The sequence below is a fragment of the Leucopleurus acutus genome (assembly GCF_964270905.1).
Source record: "Leucopleurus acutus genome assembly, chromosome: 2".
In the NCBI taxonomy this organism is placed as follows: domain Eukaryota; kingdom Metazoa; phylum Chordata; class Mammalia; order Artiodactyla; family Delphinidae; genus Leucopleurus; species Leucopleurus acutus.
In genome coordinates, this window is record NC_139143.1 from 170989276 (window position 1) to 171010713 (window position 21438).

A 21438-nucleotide genomic window follows, 5' to 3' on the forward strand; every position below is an offset into this window, starting at 1 on the left:
ACCACCAACAACCACACCAAAGGCTGGTCTTCACCCAGAGAAGGGGATGTTGTGTATATGGCGGGACTGGAAGGGAGTTCTCTATTAGGAGCTCCTTCCGGAAAACCAAACAATTAATTCCAACAAGTACTGCTCCCAATTAGACCAACTGAAAGCAGCACTCGACAAAAAGCATCCAGAATTAGTCAACAGAAAATGCATAATCTTCCATCAGGATAATGTAAGACCGCATGTTTCTTTGATGACCAGGCAAAAACTGTTACAGCTTGGCTGGGAAGTTCTGATTCATCCACCGTATTCACCAGACATTGCAACTTCGGATTTCCATTTATTTAGGTCTCTACAAAATTCTCTTAGTGGAAAAAATTTCAATTCCCTGGAAGACTATAAAAGGCACCTGGAACAGTTCTTTGTTCAAAAAGATAAAAAGTTTTGGGGGACTTCCCTGGGGACTTCCCTGGTGGCGCAGTGGTTGAGAATCCGCCTGCCAATACAGGGGACAGGGGTTCGAGCCCTGGTCCAGGAAGATCCCATATGCTGTGGAGCAGCTAAGCCTGTGAGCCACAACTACTGAGCCTGTGCTCTAGAGCCTGCGAGCTGCAACTACTGAGCCCACGTGCTGCAACTACTGAAGCCCGCACGCCTAGAGCCTGTGCTCTGCAACAAGAGAAGCCACCACAATGAGAGGCCTGTGCACCACAACAAAGAGTAGCCCCCGCTCTCAGCAACTAGAGAAAACCTGCGTGCAGCAGTGAAGACCCAATGCAGCCAAAAAATTAAATAAATGAATAAATAAATTTTTTTAAAAGATGTATCACTGTGAATCTCAGAACACTAAAGAAAGAGAGAAAAAGAAGAGAAGGAGGGAGGGAGGGAGGGAGGGAGGGAAGGAAGGAGGGTAAAAGATTCTACTAGCCTAATTCTACACAGGGCAAGAGAGAGGGGAGATCATACAAAGCATCACAAATCAGAATGGCTTTGACCTTCTCAATAGCCAACATTAAAAGCTAGAAGACAATGGAGCAATGCCTTCAAAATTATGAAGGCAAATCATTTCAAGCCTAAAATTCTATACCCAACCAAACTAACAACCAAATACTACAGTACAATAAACACATTTTCAGACATGTAATGTCTCAAAAAGATTACATCCCATATGTAATTTCTCAGAAGGCGTGCTCTATCAAATACCAGGAAATGCTAAGATAAAGGGGAAACAAGAGAAACATCACAGGAGAGAAGTACAACAAATCCCCAGGATAATGGTGATGGGAAATACCTGGGTCAACTATATACAAGACAGAGCAACTCATCCAGACTGGAGAAGTATGACGCAAAGAGAGCATATTGAAGAAGGACTGTCACCATCACAATGGCTTTTGCTACTGTATTGTCCCTTTAACCTGACCATGCTAAGGAAGTCTTCTCCAAACTCATTTTTGTACAGGATTTACTTGGGCCATGTGCAAATGAAGTTCCTGCTTTCCCTTCTATGTTCTACTTGTTCTACCTGAATCAGCTAAAGACCTTCATTTTAACCCAAAGGAAAACTCTGCTTTGACCTATTTCCGAGAGCTGGAAGTTAGCCATGATGAATTTAGAAGCAGAAAATATAGAACAGCCCATTACCCCAACCATATCCTGTAAGAACCTGGCCCATCAGACCTTCCAGATGCCCCAAATATGATAAGCCCTATGTTTCCCAGGATTCACTTGTCCACTGACTTCCCCAGAAGGGGTTCTTATAAACAATCAGAGAAGTTGAAACTAGATTATGATTCAGAAACATCAACATTTTTTCCCAGAAATATTTTATCTAAGGGGGACAATAAAGCCCTTTTTAACACAGCCAGATTTGTTGTTTGCTGTACAATCAAATTCAGCTTTTATATTGGGCACTTTTAACATCACTTTATACAGAAATATATCAATGAATATAAATAAAGCAATTTAACATTTTCTCATTAAAAAATAAATAGGATAGTGAAAACTACTATAAGGAAATAAAATTTGCTGATACGATAGAGTATGGATGACACCAACAATAGCAAAAAGTTTTCAAAGCAACTGGAAGGTTTTTACCAATGTGAGCACTGGAAGCTCAACTGCAAGATGAAAGAATTTCCTCTGCTGAATGCCTTTAGATGAGCCAGCTCCCAGCAATTTAAGTATACTTGGTTCATAGAAAAATTATAACAGTTACATTAAACAAGTAGGTACTGGTACTCAGTGACTTCATTTATATGCCAAATTCAAGTATTCTCAAATATTCTAACATAAACCTGAGTGGGGTACACACACACAATATAAAAACATTCGATTTTATCTCACTGAGCTTGTATAACATAAAATACTTTTCAGAGTATTTTCCTCGATTCATGGGAGAACTTTCTAACTCACAGCTGCAGAAAGTTTTTCACTGTAGTATTAGAGGTGTTGTTTTGTTTTTTAATTACCTTCAATCTTTTCTTACTACGTACACTGTATCTCGGAGAGGCAGGAATAAATACATTCTTAACAACAGTAAAAGAATTAAAACAATTTTGGGGGGTCAGTTTCTTATATTACAAGCAGTCTTCTCACCTTAGAGGTTGCATTATCCCAAATGGCTAGACTAAAGTAGTCTTCTTCCAAAAGATTGAGGTGTTCACATACTCGTTTAAGTAAATCTTGTCCCTTAGCATGTTTCTGCAAAGATACACATACTTTAGTTGAGGTTTCCTCTTATTCCTGCATTTATCACGAAATAATATAAAATGTCACTTTCCAATTTTCTCTTTTATCCTTGGTTACTAACACTTTCAGATGGCTGCACAGTGCAAGTAGAACAAAGTGAGTAACAAAAATCCTGCTTCTTAATTTGTCAGTTTAAATATGCAACACATTTATAGTTGCTTGGAAATGCTGCTACAATTCAAAGCAAAATTCCATCAAGCATCCCCCACCTCCATCCTAAACATTACATTCTTTATTTTTGGTGTATTTCCTGAAGCCTGCTATGGGTCGCTGTCAGTCAGCATGAGCACCTGACTTAACTGAATCAGCTGTCAACACTGACAATTAACAGTGACTATGGAAATCATTAGACTCTCTATCATTCCCAGACCAAATGTCCCAAGACAATGAGCTATGTCTCAAATCCCTGCAATCTCTTTCAGAAAAATGCATAAAGTATAAGATCTTAGATACCCTCCAGACATTACCCGTTGCAGTGGTTCTTAGAGTTGTGCTACAAATCATTTCTTAATGTTTCTCTACCCAGAAAATCAAACCATTACCAATTGGGGGGACTTGTATTCCTGTTTATAGGGAGGAAATGCCATAACTTAGGGACCGAGATTTAGAGTGAAAAAGTCCCTGCTTTTTCATTTACTAGCTAAACAACCTGAGTCAATTTCTGAACATTAGCTTTCTCATCTGTAAAGTGATAAGAAAATGTATACCTGTCCTACCTAACTACTGGAATTGTTGAAAAAAATTAAACATGCTGGACTTCCCTGGTGGCACAGTGGTTAAGAATCCACCTGCCAATGCAGGGGACACGGGTTCGAGCCCCAGTCCGGGAAGATCCCACATGCTGTGGAGCAACTAAGCCCGTGAGCCACAACTACTAAGCCTGCACCCCACAACTACTGAAGCCCATGCGCCTAGAGCCCGTGCTCCGCAACAAGAGAAGGTGCAGCAATGAGAAGGCTGCGCACTGCAACGAATATAGCCCCCGCTCGCTGCAGCTAGAGAAAGCCCGCACGCAGCAATGAAGACCCAATGCAGCCAAAAATAAATAAATAAATTTATTTAAAAAATAATAATAAAAACATTTTTAAATAATAAAAATATTAAACTTGCTAATGTCTTCTGAGAAATACATTTTTTAAAACTTCCAAGGACTTCCCTGGTGGCGCAGTGGTTGAGAGTCCGCCTGCCGATGCATGGGACACGGGTTCGTGCCCCGGTCTGGGAAGATCCCACATGCTGCGGAGCGGCTGGGCCCGTGAGCCATGGCCGCTGAGCCTGCGCGTCCGGAGCCTGTGCTCCGCAACGGGAGAGGCCACAACAGTGAGAGGCCCGTGTACCGCCAAAAAAAAAAAAAAACTTCCAAAAGATTAGAAATCATTTTTTGGCACATATACATGACATGTCCTTCGAGAAACATGTCTGAGCTGAGCTATTTTTAATGACTATTAGTAATTCACATAGATGTTAACTCATTTTTAGACTTATCCCATCTACATTATATCATTTTCTTCATTTTCTCCCTTCTATGTTTTCACTCTACATGACAGAGATGATTAGGGAATTCTTCACATACAGGTCCCTACTCCCTTATTTATAATTCCAAAATTCAGAAGTTCTAAAAAGTAAAAGGTTGGGCTTGTTTATTTTGTTTTTGTTCAAAGCTCATCTGAAGGCAAATTCTGACCTGAACTGTTATGGGCTATATTTTATATTTATTTATCCAACTTAGAGTGAATCTTCATATATTTTACCATAGAAATAATGTGTTTGATAATGTACCTACTGCTACACACTCTGCTGGGAATATTATGAAATTCGCAGCATATGTACTTGTTGCTTTTCTAAAACCCAAAATATTCTGAATTCTGAAACCCATCTGCCCCCAAATGTTTCAGATATAAGGGACCCATATCTAGATTTTGGTCTGAATGGGAAGAATGAGTGTGGAATAGCTTTCCCCATCTCTAGACTAGCTAGTGGTGAGAAGCAGCAAGAGCAGACCCTAGGTCTTCTCCAGTTACCAGGTGTAGTAACTATTTTAAAAATGCAACAGTGTATTTTTCTTGATTTCTATTTCAAAACTTGGAGAGAGAATTCCTATTAATACACACAGCATAATATTTTAGACTACTTATTTGTGTTTTGATATATTTGCATATAAATAATTCAATTTCAAAATAATTTTTTACACACCTAAGATACAAGCATATGTGAATTATATGTTTTATCAAAAGGCTATTATTAGTAATAATCACAATTGCTTTTTATCAAGCATATCGTAATTGGCAATTACTGGTCTAGTTAAAAAAATAGCTGATAGGGCTTCTCTGGTGGCGCAGCGGTTGAGAGTCCGCCTGCCGATGCAGGGGACGCAGGTTCGTGCCCCAGTCTGGGAGGATCCCACATGCCGCGGAGCGGCTGGGCCCGTGGGCCATGGTCGCTGAGCCTGCGCGTCCACAACGGGAGAGGCCACAGCAGTGAGAGGCCCGCGTACCGCAAAAAAAAAAAAAAAAAAAAAGCTGATAAATTTTTAAGGACTTTTAACTTGTCTTGAAGAAGCAAAAGAATAACTGAAACAACTTTGACATTTTTATTCAATCTTGATTCAATTATTTATTCTTTCTGGAAATAATAGAGAATTTTAATAAATGGGATTACTTAATTTAAGTTTTTTATATACTATCTCATGGAGCTAAAGAAATACATTAAATAAAGCTCATTAAGGTTTAGATCTGGGAGAGCAGAAATGAACAGATAGTAAATTTTTTTTTTTTTGATAAATACAATTATGGGTACTGCTAGACCTAGAAATTGAGGCTATCCTGGGAAATCTAGTCATGGAAGATCACTCTATAAATAACCAATTTTTTTCTTAAAATTATTTTGGATTATAAAAGTAACACATGCTCAATTCACAAGATTTGGCAGATATAGAAAAAGCTGGAGAAGAAAATAAGACTCACTCATAATCCTTCCACACCTCCACCTCCAGAAAATCACTATTAACATTTCAGTCCATAGAAATATTCATTATACTGGGTCTTAGGCCACGGCACCACTTACCCAACCCTACATGAAACAATTTGTAAGAGTTCTAACCACTTGAGATTGAAATGCGCTCACCTCCACAACACATTCATAAACTGTGTCATCCAACAAAGAAACCTTGCAATGCATGTTTCTGTGTCTTCTGATCGATTTCTGGGAAGCTTTTAATTCTCTTTCTGCTACTGATTCAGGACTTTCTTCTTTTACTTCTGTTTTAGAGCAGTCTTCAAGTCCTCCTCCTTCCTCAGTCTGAAAATCGGGATCTTCTCTGTGTTCTTCCTGAGCAGGCTACATACCCATGACATCACCAAGTCAGTAACAAAGACATTTCACAAAACATGCCGTATACACTTTTGCCTATAATATTGCTACCAATAAAAGCACTAACTGAAGAAGAAAAACTGTTAAAACAAATACAAGTGATATTAAGATTATTTTTCTGTAAAAGATATTATGATCTCCCAAAAGATCCACAGACTCTGCTATTCTCAAAACTTTATGATAGAAGGTAAAATCCCATCTTTCAAATCAATAAATGAAGGTTTCAGGTAAACCAGAGGACAGCAATCTGTTGCTCTCAGCACTATATTTTCTCCCTGACTATACCATTGCCTATTATTAAAACCTATTAAAACTTAAACATCTTTGCCCCATGCTCCTCAATTTTAGCGAGGTAGCCTTATGAATTGCAAAACGAGTTGTGATTTGTCATGCAATCTAAATTTTATGAATGGGGAATTCCCTGGTGGCCCGGTGGTTAAGACTCCACGCTCTCACTGCCAAGGGCCCAGGTTCAGTCCCTGGTCGGGGAACTAAGATCCCACAGGCCTCGAGGCGCGGCCCAAAAACAAAAAAACAAAAAAAACCCATAAATTTTTTTGAATGGCTAAGAGGGGTTCTTGGGACCTTTTCAGAGCATAAGGCAACATATGTATAGTAGGCTAACAACTGTAAATACCAATTAACTCATTTTTACCAAGTATCAACCACGATAAATGCAAAGAAGATTCAAAGAAGCAAGAGACAGATTGAAATCTGGATGTCCTAGGGCAATCATTAAGTCATCCCAAAGTAATACAGGTAAGTGAGACAACATTTTGGCATACACTTACTCACTTTCGTCACAATAAAATTGCTGAAAGGTTCTTAACTAAACCTCACTAATTCTTTTCTTTCAAAAAAATACGTAGTTGGGGCTTCCCTGGTGGCGCAGTGGTTGAGAGTCCGCCTGCCGATGCAGGGGACACGGGTTCGTGCCCCAGTCCGGGAGGATCCCACATGCCGCGGAGCGGCTGGGCCCGTGAGCCATGGCCGCTGGGCCTGCGCGTCTGGAGCCTGTGCTCCGCAACGGGAGAGGCCACAACAGTGAGCGGCCTGCATACCGCAAAAAAAAAAAAAAACCAAAAAAACAGAGTAAAATAAGCCTCTGCTTTCACAGTATGAATGACAAAAGTAAACACGTACGTAGTACAGATTTCAAAAACACTTTAGAGTTTTTTATTTTCAAAGGTTAAAGAAAAGAAAAACTTCATTATGATGCTGGTAAAAAGATAGTACTACTTCACAAGCATTGATTAAATATCAACTATTCAAAAGAAATATAGGGGGCTTCCCTGGTAGCACAGTGGTTGAGAGGCCGCCTGCCGATGCAGGGCACACGGGTTCGTGCCTCGGTCTGGGAGGATCCCACATGCCGCGGAGCGGCTGGGCCCGTGAGCCATGGCCGCTGCGCCTGCGCGTCCGGAGCCTGTGCTCCGCAACGGGACAGGCCGCGACAGTGAGAGGCCAGGCCCGCGTACCGCAAAAAAAAAAACCATAGTTGACATTTAGGAAAAAGGATTTAATTATTTGGCTCCTGCTCCTCCTGCATTAGATATTGGAGGTGTCTACAAGTCTCCTTCCCCTCCTTCATGACCCTCTTAAACGTTACCTCTTCATTAAGGCCTTCACTGGCTATCCTACCTGGCCTATCCCCACTCTACTAGTATTCTTCATGTTAGTACCCTGTTTATTGCCTTCATAACATTTATTACAATACATAATTAATTTGTATTTACAACTTTTTTTGTCTCTTCCATTAGACTATAAAGTTATCAAGAGTAGGGATGTTTGTTCAATAATAATAATATTTAATAATAATAATGAAAATAATAACAAACATTTATATAGAAATTACAATGGGTCATTTACTGTTCTAAAAGCATTACTTACATGAACTCATTTAACCCTATGGGGAGGGTACTATTATTATCCCCCCTTGACAAATAAGAAACTGAGGCCAGAGAAGTTAATTTGCCTAGGATCATACAGTCAGTAAGTCACATACCACTTTGACTCCAGAATTCATGATCTTAAACATCTTTGCCATATTATAATTTTTATTTACCAATGTATGTCCAGCTTAGGGCCTGGCACACACAGCAGGTTTTCAGTAAATTTGTTGAGTAAATAAATAAGTATTAAAAAATGACACATGGCTTCCAAAAAATCCAAGGTACCCTAGATGAAGGTTGGTGCAGTCCTACAATGCAAACTCGCTTTTAAAAAATCCGGTATAGAAAAGGACCACTCAAATGAAATTCTACTATGAAATCAATGAATGGGACTTTAGTTAAATCTAAAATTAACTTTGTCATCTGTTTCAACTTCAGTACAAATGTTATGATCTTTAGACAAAACAGACTAGCCCTGATTCAAATGCTAATTAAAACAAGATATGGATTTTTCCATACATAAAGCAAAGGAGAAAAAAAGCAATTAAGAACCTCTTGAAAGTACCAGACTTCCTGAAAGATAATGTAATTTAACTCTTTTGGTACTCCTAAAATTAAATTAAATTAATGACATTAAGATATGTAGCTTCTCTGCCTTTACTGTTCATGTTTATTGACTAAGTAATAATAACTAACATTTATTGAGTGCTTATAATATGTCAGGCAATGTCTTAAGAGCTTTACACATTTATCTCTTTTAATCCTCATAATGGCCAAATAAGGTGAACATTATTATCCTCATTGTACAGAGGAGAAAACTGATAAAGCAAAAGTGTCACTTCTCTACACCTGAACCCTCTAGTCTGATTCCATAGCCTCCATTCTTAACTATTATACTATAAATAAAATTTTGTTTTCAACCTTGTTTCACTATAGCAAGTACACAATAACAACTTTATCCTAAACTTTACTCTTAGCACTTTTGATGTATAAGTAATCATTCTAGAAATACATATTTTTTTAAGTCTAATGAAACTGTATAGCCTAAACCTGAGACCTATAATAGAAACATATAGGACTTACATTTTTTACAATGCAGATAATGCCCACATGCTTCAGAAAAAAAAAGACTTTGAAAATAACTCTTAATTTGTCGTTCAGTAGGCCTGAAAATAAATGGGATTCCTAGAAAATAGTTTGAGTTACAGTACTAATATTTTCTCATGATTTTTGGACAGATGACCACATTCACAACTCATATTTAGTTTACACTGTGACACAATTAAGGCTCCACCCAACTACTATATATTACAAAGGTGATATAAAGAGCTAACTTTCCTCATCTATATCCTACACTCTGTGGGAATATGACCTAGTTGGAGAAAATGACAAAGATAAGGCAGACACTGTTCAAACTTATCACACACCTCTGGGTGGTCTGAATCTATCTCATGACTTTTATAAAGACTTCCATAAAAGGACCATGTTTGCTGATAAATTACCCCATTTCTAATAATTCCACCAAAATAAACTCTAAACCACTTCACTTTCTTCCCCCCGCCGCCTCATTAAAAATCCTGGACTTTTTGCATTATAATAGCAAAATGTAAACTCGTTTGATACATTTCTTTTCTTTCATTTTCTTTTCTTTGATTTATGCCGTGTAAGTATCTTTCTAAAAATCAAGTTACCACTGACTACATGAATTTCTTTAGAGCAGAAACTCTGAAGCATCATGTTACTTATCACTAACAACTGGCTACTAAGAAATAAAACCAAATGTTCTTAAATGAAAAGTAAAGTGTATAACCTCCCTTCACCTCCCACACATTCGCACACCCTTACCTGTGTTTCTGCACTGCTTAATGAATGAAGATCCAAGGATGGGTCTGTTTTGAGCTCAGGCTCAGGAGCTGCAATCGGGGCCTTTAAAATGATCTCTTCGTCAAGACTGGCTCCAAATTCTATCTCTTTATGACCTTCACCTTTCTCTTTCGCTGACTCTACTTCTTTGCCTTCCTCCTCAGAGACCTGAGATTTAGGCCTTTTGAGAAATGAGGAGAACAGCCGTGACAGGCCCCTGTTTTCTGATGTCCGCTCCTTGTTCTTGGTCAAATCTTCATGTGTTGGAGTGTCTCCATTGGATGTTTTCAGCTTCTGCTCACACTGATTATCTCCCTCGGCTGCTGCTTGAGGAGCCTCTTCCAGCTGAGTTTCCTGTTGACCCGAGTTTGTGGCTCCCTCACCCTCTTCCTTCTGTTGTTGCTGCTGTGGATTTTCAGCCTCAGCCACTAAACTCTTCTCTGTTGTCATGACGTTGCTATTAAAAAGAAGATGGAAAAGGGGAGCTCTTAGAAGCAAAACACATTACTGAAGGCAAAACCCTCACTTGGGTCAAGTGTGCAAGAATTAATATTTTTAGGTATTTAATCAGCAACAGACAGTTCTCCAGTCCATTAAACATCAGACTTTCCTTTAAAGCACAAAAATATCTTACCTATACATCCTGGATAAATTATTAATACCTTGACTTGCTAAAGTTATGACATAGAGAAATTAGCTTAAAATAGTACCCTCTGAAGCCACCTTAGTGAAATGTATCATATTTTAAATTCAAAGCTCAGAACTGGACATAGCAAATACATTTTTATCCTTCCTAAAAAAAAAATGTTATTTATACACTGTCCTTTGAGGGTATCAGTCTTCAGGTGCTAGATTTGCAGGAATTATATGCAAAATTCTCTACACCCCAAGAGATAATGGGATTAAAAGGTTCCCCAACTCTTTATTATTCTATTTCTTTATATTTCTCAGAATGCATAGACTTCATATTAAGAACAGAAATGTAGAATTCTGTTCATTTGTTATCAGACTTGACAACAGCAATGACAAGTATACAGTTAAAATAATCACAAAAGAATTCCTTAGGTTTTCGTGTGACAACAGTAAATTACAGCCTCTTGCAGAAGAATACAACTTTAAGTTCTTTAAGACCTTTCTTCCTTCTGACAAATATGATGTTGAATGCTCATCATTTTTAAGAGTAGCAGTGAACTATTACAACAGAGGAAACCAGAGAAATAATAGAGAAAAAGAAACAAAATAGAGAAGAAAAATTTAGAAAGCACATGTTGATTCAAGTATGAGAGAGGAGAAGGCAGGCCGCAGACCTCACATATTTCAAACTTGTTGGTTTCTAGCCTCCTGATCTCAAAAATCCCAGTATTATTAGTTAAGCCACATAATAATGGCAAAGAGCAATGTCACACCTAGTTTACTAAAGGATAACCAACACACAAGGGAACTTTTGAGCAATTTGACTACTGACGGCCTTACACTTTGATTCACTGCTATACCTAAAAGTACTCCACTCAAAAAGCAGCATTTACATTGTCTCTGCTTCTGCTCCATACTATTTAGATGAAGTAATTTCATTTGGATGTTAACAATCCGAATTAATGAACCATATTTAGCTCATTGCCTCCTCAGGCCCTTTACACTTGCTGTTCTCTCAGCCTATGATGTTCTTCTCCTAGATATCTGAAAGACGGCCCTCTCCTCATTACTACCTCTGCTCAGATGTCACCTCTTTAGAAAGCCCTCCCATACACACCCTATCTAAAATAATGGCCCTTACTCCTCCAGATGGCCTCACAGCACCTACTTTACTTATTATTATTTACGAATATGTTAACTTTTTTGTTTACTGGTTTATTGTCTTCCATTCCCCCAGCTAAAATGTAAGTTCCATGAGGACAGAATGGTCCCTGGCACATTATACGTATTAATAAAAGTCTGTTGAATAAATTAATTTCAATTGAATATACCTGACAAATAAAAACTGCAAAGGTGTTCTCTAAATTATTCGAGTAAATTTACTTCAAATGCATAGGTCCTATGCTAGGTGCCTGGGATACAACAGTAAACAAAACAAAACAAATAAGGTCTCTGTCATCATGGAGTTTATATTCTTGATTCAACTTTAACCAGTATAATGAAAGAAAATTTAAGAGAACTCTTATTTACAATATGAGTGAAATCTAAATAATTATGTGTAAATGGAACAAAACAGTGAAAACAACGGAAGGAAGTTAATGGTACTGAGAGCTATTTCCGTGTCAGGCCCCGGGTAAGGGATATTATCTACATTATTTAAATTAAGCCTTTCAACAACCCTGAAAGGGAAAGAGGAATTGCTTAACCTCATAGTTGAGGAAACTGAAACTCAGAAAGTAATTGGCCCAAGGTCACACTGCTAGTAGGTGACAAACCACTATAAGTGGTATTGAAATAAATAAAGGTATATTAATAAAAGGAAAAGCCTTTATGTGAGCTCTTACTGCTGATCTACTTAAATTATTTTATTTTGAGCATTAAAAATATTTTAAGCAATAAAAATATTTACAAAAGCATATTTTCTAGTCTCATCTATTAAGTCATCAAAATTATTCTGCGCTAATAAAATATACAATTCAGTCTTTATAACATCACTTAAACATTTACCAACCAATACACATTCTGAATTTGCTACCCTTGAGTGAGGTACACTTGTACTTAAAAGAAATAAGCTTGTTTTCAATTCCTCCTTATATTAGGAGTAGGCAATTGATTTTTCCAAAATTCTTTTTCTTTAATCTCTAAGTAATCAAACTTGACCCAGAAAGAAAACTTGGATATCAAACCACCAGCTATTCTAAAAGAGTAATGATTTGATTTGAGAGCACCAATTTACTTCATACTTCCTTTGCAAAAATAAACAGAGGACAGGCTGAGAACTGAGAACTATTTTCCATGGATTTCGGACATGACTTTATTATTCACCTTCCTGAAAAGACACAGAAACCATTTCTATATTAAAATTTTCCTATACAACAGACTTTACAACAAGGTCTCATAAAGATCCATAAAAAAATTACAAATCATTTGGGAACATTTTAGCAGATATGAAAATCACTCAAACCTTACTTCTAACAACCTTGTACTTGTACCTTTCAGTAAATAAAGAGTATTTTTCTTGTGTTTTCAATATTTTCTTATCATTGAAAAAAGAAAAAAGATCTTCTAAGGATATTCCTATAATTGCTTTCACATGAAAGGGTGTCATCTCTAAGAAAGTAGCTGAATGAGTACTCAGTTGTTTAAAAAATACACACACACAGATGGTAACAATCTGTATGCTTGTTAAATTTTAATGTGCATCGAATCACCCAGTAATCTTGTTAAAATATAGATTCTTATTCTGCAGGTCTGGAATGGGGCCTGAGACTCTGCATTTCTAACAAGCTCCCGGATGTTGCCACTGCTGCCGGCCCACTGACCACACTTTGAGTAGCAAGGCAGAGAAAATCATTATTTCTTTGGAAACATACTCAAAATGCCTGAGAAACAAAGATGGCAAAAAGCTACTTTCAGAAAGTGGAATATGAACAGTGAGAAATACTTGACACACAAATGCTCAACAAATGCTTGCTGAATTAATGAATGAAGCATGGGCTTCCCTGGTGGCTCAGTGGTTAAGAATCCATCTGTCAATTCAGGGGACACGGGTTTGAGCCCTGGTCTGGGAAGATCCCACATGCTGTGGAGCAACTAAGCCCATGGGTCACAACTACTGAGCCTGCGCTCTAGAGCCCAAGAGCCACAACTACTGAGCCTGCGTGCCACACCTACTGAGGCCTGTGCACCTAGATCCCATGCTCTGCAACAAGAGAAGCCACTGCAGTCAGAAGCCCACGCACTGCAACAAAGGGTAGCCCCCGCTCACCACAACTAGAGAAAGCCCGCACACAGCAACAAAGACCCAACACAGCCAAAAGTTTTAATAACAATAATAAATAAAATAAATTTTTTAAAAATGAATGAAGCAAAGAATGCAACATATTATTAAATGTGGAAGCTGACGATTAACGTTTTTTTAGAACTCGTTTGGTGCTTAATCAAAAGTTAATTGAAATTTTTAACCACAGATCTGTGGCAATTTCAAGTTGTCTATGCAGCAGTGACACTTGCCTAGAGTCAGTTTCTGTGTATCTCTATTGATATGCTCTCTTTGCCACATTTAGGAAGGAATGATCCAGTCATATGAATTAAGAATTAAAGAATAACATCTATCAGTGCAAAACCAATACATTTTGCCACATACCTGGACATATGTAAAAACCAAGCTGAATACAAGTGAAAAAGAGATGAGAACACAATATAAGGAACAAGCAGAAGGGCAAACAAATTCTCCCAGAACATACAGAAACCAACCTCAGGTAATATAAATGCAAGAAAACAACCAGGAAATAAGACAATGCAGATTCAGCAGAGATGCTACAATTCAGTCTATGCAAGGAAAAACAGATAAAAATGAATTATTAAGGGCAGTTTTCACGTATGTTCTTTCCAGCCATGCACACATGGGTAGCAATGCATTTAGTAAGAGTCACAAGAGCAAAAGGAGGTGGGGTGGATGGGGGATATAAAAAATGAAACTGATAAATCAGGCAAGTATCCCCAGTTAACTCTGAGACTGATCAGAAATAAACAAAAAATAAATAGCAAAAAGAAAAAAATCCTATGGGCCATTTACTAAAAGCTCAAATAAACTCATCCTGACAAATCTGTTACACATGCAGCCAAGTTCTCCACCTTACAAAAGATAGGATGGGTAACCAGAAAAAAAGGCACAAAGAAGTCAAGCAGCAAAGACAGGATAAATGCTCTACAAACAGGCCCTTCCTTTGTAAATGAGACTATTTTTCATTCTGGATCCAAAATCCAAAAGGAGGTATCTATTTACTTAATGTCAGAAAGAGGTCTTCTGATTTAAAAAAAAAAAAAAATCAGCACAGCCATGAAGACAAAGTGATGAGTTCCCATTCCATCTCAATCCTAATCCTCCAAACCCTAGGAATTATACCCCATCTGGTATCAAAGATACACTTGTTTTAACAGTGTACATCTGTTGACTTCAGGCAAATCAGAGCTTTAAAAACCTGATACTGAGCAGATTGCAAGGGCCAGATGATATCTTTCAACTTTTTTGTATCTCTTTCTAACATTACTATGGTCAGTTATCCACTAATGTTTAAGTGGAAAACTTGGTAAAAAAAACCCAAAACACTACGGGCTTCCCTGGTGGTGCTGTGGTTGAGAGTCCGCCTGCTGATGCAGGGGACACGGGTTCGTGCCCCGGTCTGGGAAGATCCCACATGCCGCGGAGCGGCTGGGCCCGTGAGCCATGGCTGCTGAGCCTGCGCGTCCGGAGCCTGTGCTCTGCAACGGGAGAGGCCACGACAGTGAGAGGCCCGTGTACCGCAAAAAAAAAAAAACAAAAAAAAACACTACAGTTTGGCACCACTAAGAAAATTTCCCTTACAATCACCATTTAGGGATAAAATTTAATAATTTAATTATTGGTAATACTCCTCAAATTAGCTCACTGAACATCTATCAGTGTTTACTGGGTGCTAATCATGTATAAGGTTTTGGCTCAGCTATTTGAGAGGGACCCAAAAAGGATAATATACAACTCTTAAGGAGATAAGACATGTATACAAATTACTAAAACACAAGCCAGTACCTGGTGCTTAATCAGACAGGGCCTCAGGAGTGGAACCAGTTAAGCACTAGAGAAGTACAAAGTAAGTACTTTCAACTAGAGTGATCACAAAAGGCCATGTGGAAAGGTCGCTTTTTAAGTTATGCTTTGAAGGATGAGTATAAGATGTCAATACAAAACAACCTAAAGTGTAAAGGACAAATGAAATTCCAGATAAGGGACTGAACTGGCATTAGTATAATACTGTAGCTATTCAAGAATTAGCAAGTAGTCCAGACTGGGTGATATAGGGCTACAAAAGGGAAGTAGAAGGAAATAAGGTTAGATTAGTTGCCATTTAAAATTAATTCTAACTGAAATAATAGTAATAGTAGCTACTTTTATTAAGTACCTACTAAACACCATACATTATTCTACACACTTTACCATGTTATCTTAGAACCATTCTATAAGGCAGGTGTTTTCATTTCCCAGATAAATATCAATAAACACGTTCTGGGAGGTTAAAATTTTTGCCTCAGATCATAGAAGTAAGCCCATGTTTTAATGAAACTATTAATATACTACAAGCTGGTGACTGTATTGTAAATTCCCAGTATAGTGTCTGTCTTTCCAAATCTTGGTATTTCTACCCCACTGTTCTCTGCTAAAGAAAACCCTATCTGGAACCCTCCTACACTGTTGGTGGGAATGTAAATTGGTGCAGCCACTATGGAAAACAGTATAGATGTTCCTTAAAAAACTAAAAATAGAGCTACCATATGATCCAGCAATTCCACTCCTGGGCATCTATCCAGAAAAGACAGAAACTCTAATTTGAAAAGATACATGTACCCTAATGTTCATAGCGGCACTATTTACAATAGCCAAGACATGGAAACAACACAAGTGCCCATCAAGAGACAATTGGTTTAAGAAGATGTGGTATAAATATACAATGGACTATTACTCAGCCATTAAAAGAATGAAATATTGCAGCAACATGGATGGCCCTAGAGAATATCATACTAAGGGAAGTAAGTCAGACAGAGAAAGATAAATATTATATCACTTATATGTGGAATCTAAAAAATAATACAAATAAGCCTATATACAAAACAGAAACAGACCCACGGACAAAGAAAACAAACTTATGGTTACCAAAGGGGTAAAAGGGAAGTGAGAGAGGGATAAATTAGGAGTACTGGATTAACAGATACAAATTACTATACAAAAAAATAGATAAGCAAGAAGGATTTACTGTGTAACACAGGGAACTATATTCAATATCTTTTAATAACCTATAATGGAAAATAAGCTGAAGAAAAATATATATATATAACTGAATCACTTTGCTGTACACCTGAAACTAACACAATATTGTAAATTAACTACAGGAGGAGGGGGAGGGGGAGAGGAAACTCCTATCTGTTAAGAATTTATGGACAGGCTTTCAATCTGGCCAAGACCACCTCTATTCCCACCAATTTCAAGTCCCCAATTCATGTACATATTTCTCTTCCCATGGAGTGTATGTGAAGATGGAATGGGGAGACAGGGAAAGACAGGCAAAGAAAACAGATTATGAAAGGACTTGAATATCATGCTAAATAATCAGACTTTATCCTGAAGGCAGTGGAGAACCACTGAAGGTTTTTAAACAGGGAAGTGGGTAAACAAAGTGAAGGCAGGACAGACTAGAAGCAGAGAGAAACTCAACAAACGACTGGGTAAATTCAGGTTATCAGTGAATAAATTCACAATGGGAATCCCTAGGGAAGCTGAAACCAATACTGGGCAGAGAAACTTGAAAAGCCTTGCAACCAAGGTTTAAGAGCTACTGTTGCCCTTAGTTTCTCTAGCTTATTCTCATTAGCATGTTTCTCAATAACACAGTCAATTTCATGTCTGAGACCAAAGGTATTTTTATAACATACTTCCTTGACCCACTCTGATAAATGGCTTAGTAAAAGAGGTCTAGCAATAGAACCAAAGTAGAAAAGAGAAGGGAAGAGAGACGGATACCTCACAGGCATCTCAATACATGACCAAAATTAAACTCTTGATTCTCTTTTTCCTATCCCATTAACTGGCTTAATCATACCATCTAGTAGCTCTAACCAGAAACCTGTCATCCTTGGCTCAGCCTTCTCCATTTCGCTTCCCAATCAAATCCATCTGTTAATCCTATAACCTCCAAAATAGAATTAGAATCAGTCTACTTTTCACCTTCTATACCACTACCATGTTTGTGCAAGCCTCTTTCACTTCTCCTTGTATGCTCTCAACACCCTCACCTTGTTCCACTTTCCTCCTAGCCTCTATCCTATAGTCATACTAGCCAAGTGCTCTCCTGGCTTAAGTCATTTATGCATGCCATTTCCTTGGACTGGAATACACCCCCAACCCCTGCCATAAGGCTGGTTTCTTCTTATACCTCAAGATTCAGCTTGAATAATTCCTCCTCAAAACAACCTTCCTTGACTGCCCTAATATCTACATAAGTCCCCCATAAGTCCCTTCCCCAGTTCTCTACCCAGTACCTATTTATTTCCTTCACAGTACTTCTCTCAATGTATATGAACATACTTGTTGTTTACCTGTCAGTGTCTGTCTTCCCCAATCCACCACCTCCAACCGCACTGCAATATCCATGACAGAAGCACTGTTTTCCCTTCCATGGTATACCTAGTACTTAGAACTGAACTTGTGCTGCTACCTAGCACAGAACCTAGTATCTAGCACAGAACACTGTAGATATTCAATAAATATTTGTTCAGTACATGGATAAATATAAGGAAAAAGAATAACTTAGGTTTAACCATATCAATTATACATATACAGGATGGATGTTATTCAATTTGACAACAGTTCATAAGAAAAGAATGTTAAGGTCTTGAGTGAACACACTCCAACAGAGATAAAATTCTAAAACAGCTAACAATCTTTAGCGGCATTTCTAGACTTATAGTGACCAAAGCACTCATTTGACTCTTCAACACGTATTTTCTGAGAATGTTACAGTGTTCTAGGCAATATGGTAAGCAGTAGGGCTACAACAGTGAGAAAGACAAACATAGTCCCTGACCTCCTGGGCTACACTCTCCATCCAGAAGATCATGGAAAGTAACAATCGCTCAGTTCTCATTAGTTATATTACATTTTAAATCTTACATTCAGCTCTGGGCAGTTTATTATAAAGCAGCGGTCCCCAACCTTTTTGGCACCAGGGGCCGGTTTCGTGGAAGACAATTTTTCCACAGACGAGGCGGGGGTGGGGTGGTGGGGGGGGTGGAGGGCGGGAGGATATGGTTCAGGCGGTAATGTGAGTGATGGGGAGCGATGGGGAGCGGCAGATGAAGCTTCCCTCTCTTGCCCACCACTCACCTCCTGCTGTGCAGCCCGGTTCCTAACAGGACGGGGACTGCAATCGGTCCACAGCCTGGCGGTTTGGGGACCCCTGTTTTAAAGAAACCAGAATCTGTCCAAAGAAGAGATATAACATAATGATGGAATTTGAAACCATGTCATAAGGTAAATAATTGAAAGGTATTAGGATGCTTAACCTAGAAAAAGAGAACAGAGAACAGGGAAGTGATTGTTGCCCTCACAAATTTCAAGAGCTGCCACATTCTATGTGATTCCTAAGAGCAAAACTCAGATTAGTCAGTGGAAATTACAAAGACACAGTTTTCATTTCAAAATAAAAGGAAGAAATTCCTAGTAATTCGAGATATCTAATAATTTAATGATCTTCTTGGGAATGGCGAGTTTATTATCACTGGAAATATTCAGTCAGAAGCTGAATGACCATTTGTCATGGATGCCAGAGAAAGGGTTCTTCCATTAAGTGGGTCCTTGCATTAAGTGAGCTCTAAGGTTCCATGCAATGCTAAGATTTTACAGATAGGAAGGAAGGTAAGGAAGAAAATAAAAGGGACATTAGAATAGTGATGCAATTGGGTTATTTTTTAAAAGGCTGTAGTATAAAGTCAGTTACCATTTGCGTTAGGAGAATAAGGGGGGAAAAAAGGATAAAAGCCCATTTTACTTCTCTAATCAGAAAACAGAATCCAGTAACATTCCTTCAGACAGAAAGAAACAAGTGTTCAAGTATTGAAGTCTCAGAAAATTAACTAGAAAATAGTTTGTTTCCCAGTAAAATCAATCTCCTCAAAATGTAGGAAAGTGTCTTTCCATCGTAACTCAATTTAAGTATGCTAATTAGCACTTCTAGAAAAACAGGATAACCATCTATGTAAAATATACAAATGGTAGTTTAAAATACACAAAAGAGCTTCTTTGTGATTCTCCCTTCATCCTCCCAAAATGTTTTGGACCTTAAACTACTCCTTATGTGGACTATTAAAGAATACTTGCCATACTGAGTGAATCAGGAAAGTCACTCAGCATGAACATGCTGTTTTCAACAACTTGATTTTTAATTTAAGTCATTTCCATGGTGACTAATACGATTGAATCAACTCATTCAAAGATATTTTTAAATAAACAAACTCTTACTCATCGCCTTCTAAGAAGACCAAAATACTGTATGCTCTCTACTTCTCTACAGAATTCAAGCTTGGACTTAGACGATGTCTAGACATACTCTGAAAGTATACCACCTGGGCCCTCCCAGAAGAATGCACTATCCCCGTGATTAATAGGCATCACTGAGGAAGATGTGAGACCAAAACATTCATTTCCCACAGAACTGAGTTTTACTCTCTTTAATTGTCAAAATGTGTTAGTTTAGCCATTCTGAATAGAAACCTTTATTAAATGGATAATGTGCTTCCTTGATTCATTTAAAAAACCTATAGAACATATTAAACCTTTATTGACTTAGTCATCATTATGAATCTCAATTACTATGCAGCGCTAATGTCCTCAAGGGCTATTTTAAAGTCTATAAGGATGGTGAGCTCTGCCACATGGATTCCTGAGTACTGCGGGGGTTGTGTGTGTGTGTGTGTGTGTGTGTGTGTGTGTGTGTGTGTGTGTGTGTGTGTGTGTGTGTGTATCTGCCTTTAATAGTCTTCCTGTTTGTTCATCTGCAGAATTAGCTTATATTTCTTGCTGCTGTCAAGATGGTCTGCGAATGAGTAGCTTCCAACATCTCCTTTTCTAATCTGCTGTTTGTTAATCTACCATTGACTAGGAAGACAAATTGCCACGTGTGTTAAAATTGTGTCTAAAATAAAAGAAGTGCAAAGAAAGAGAAAGACTAATGCTTCACATTATTCACTGGAATAATTTAACACGTGGATTTTGTGAAATCTATTTTAGCTCTTCAAATATAAGCCACTTCCAGGTTCCCATTACATTGTAACTAGTTGAGACTGTTAGATAAGTGACCTTCAGATAAATCACACCAATATAATGACCATTCTCTTTCTTTACAAGTAGAGATCAAAAGCTTTAATGCTGTTATTCACATAAAGTGTTGTATTCATATAAACTCTTTTGGAAAACCAAAAACAAAGTAACAGTTTAGTCTGAATATGTAACAGAAAAGGAGGAGAACTATTTAACAGCATCAAAAATCTCAAGGTAAATACAAATAAAACCTGAAAATTTCTAGCTACCCAGGGAGTTTAGCTAAGCCTATGGAACTTTTCTTACACTCTTGTTTCTATTTTATTATCTTAGAGACAATTTTATTTTATTATCTTAGAGTCAATTCAATCTAACAATACTTACTAATTTTAAACTCAAGAAATTCCCTAAGATTTATTATACTAGTAAATTTCACTTTAACCAGAAAACTATGGTATAATTAACATCCGATTAGAGTATAAATATGAATAGAAATTAACATTGGATCATGGGTTGCATTAGCAGACATTGTGAAGACTGAAAAATAGGCTGTGGTTGTCTCCCACTATTGTTAAATGTGAAAAATATACTACAGTC

General features: G+C 37.9%; 1 protein-coding gene across 29 annotated transcripts in view; it reads right to left on the reverse strand.

Annotated features, from left to right (window-relative positions):
• EPB41 (erythrocyte membrane protein band 4.1) overlaps nucleotides 1-21438 on the reverse strand; it is a 209963-nt gene that overhangs the window by 119183 nt on the left and 69342 nt on the right. For 20 of the 29 annotated variants that reach the window (XM_082863791.1, XM_082863807.1, XM_082863792.1 and 17 more), the window contains exons 2-4: nucleotides 9843-10300; nucleotides 5860-6072; nucleotides 2584-2688 (exon numbers count right to left, since the gene is read on the reverse strand). In XM_082863791.1, coding sequence (XP_082719917.1) covers nucleotides 2584-2688; nucleotides 5860-5913 — 159 coding nt within the window. In that variant the 5' untranslated portion in view covers nucleotides 5914-6072; nucleotides 9843-10300. Of the gene's footprint in view, nucleotides 1-2583; nucleotides 2689-5859; nucleotides 6073-9842; nucleotides 10318-21438 lie in introns of all 29 variants that reach the window. The other 9 variants (XM_082863799.1, XM_082863803.1, XM_082863808.1 and 6 more) reach the window with 1 other exon arrangement.